Genomic DNA, 518 nt, shown 5'->3' with positions numbered 1-518 from the left:
GAACCCCATGTCCCCACGTGTCCCCACGTCCCCTCCCCAACCTTGTCCCCATCCTTCCAGGAGCCCCTGTGCTCTTCGTGGTACCATGGGTGGTGGTGAGGTACCTCTACGAGAATGAGGGGTGAGGCGCCTGGACACCCTCCCGCCCCGTTTTGTCACACCCGGGGGACACGCTGATGTCCCCAACAGGGGACCCAGGCATGACCACCCCCCACCCCCCACCCCCGGCAGGTGCTGGGAGAGGAATGAGAAGGCGGCGGTGTGGTGGATCATCCGCTGTCCCATCCTGATGGCCGTGGCGGTGGGGGGCGCAGGCCGTCCTCGGGCAGTGTCCCCACCGTGGGGCTTGTCACTGCCAGTGTCCCCATCCCCAGGTGAACTTCGTGGTGTTCGTGCGCATCGTCCGCATCTTGGTGGCCAAAGTCCGGGCACATCAGGTGTCCCGTGGGGACACGAGGGTCAGGTGGGGACACAAGGACATTGGGGGGGGGAACACTGAGGATGGGCATGGGGACAAC

The 518-nt window shown here is 65.8% G+C and overlaps 1 protein-coding gene across 1 annotated transcript in view; it reads left to right on the top strand.

The window, feature by feature from the left end:
- Positions 1-60: 60 nt before the first annotated feature.
- LOC104622817 (gastric inhibitory polypeptide receptor-like) overlaps positions 61-518 on the top strand; it is a gene marked incomplete at both ends in the record, with an annotated part of 1,070 nt that continues 612 nt past the window's right edge. The window contains 3 exons of the mRNA XM_010289700.1: positions 61-121; positions 232-301; positions 375-463. Of these exons, the coding sequence (XP_010288002.1) occupies positions 61-121; positions 232-301; positions 375-463 (220 nt within the window). The remainder of the gene's footprint in view (positions 122-231; positions 302-374; positions 464-518) is intronic.

The sequence above is a fragment of the Phaethon lepturus genome, unplaced genomic scaffold (genome assembly GCF_000687285.1).
Source record: "Phaethon lepturus isolate BGI_N335 unplaced genomic scaffold, ASM68728v1 scaffold40516, whole genome shotgun sequence".
Classification (NCBI taxonomy): Eukaryota; Metazoa; Chordata; class Aves; order Phaethontiformes; family Phaethontidae; genus Phaethon; species Phaethon lepturus.
Note: the sequence above shows the minus strand (reverse complement) of the source record. Positions and strands in the feature narration are given on the sequence as shown.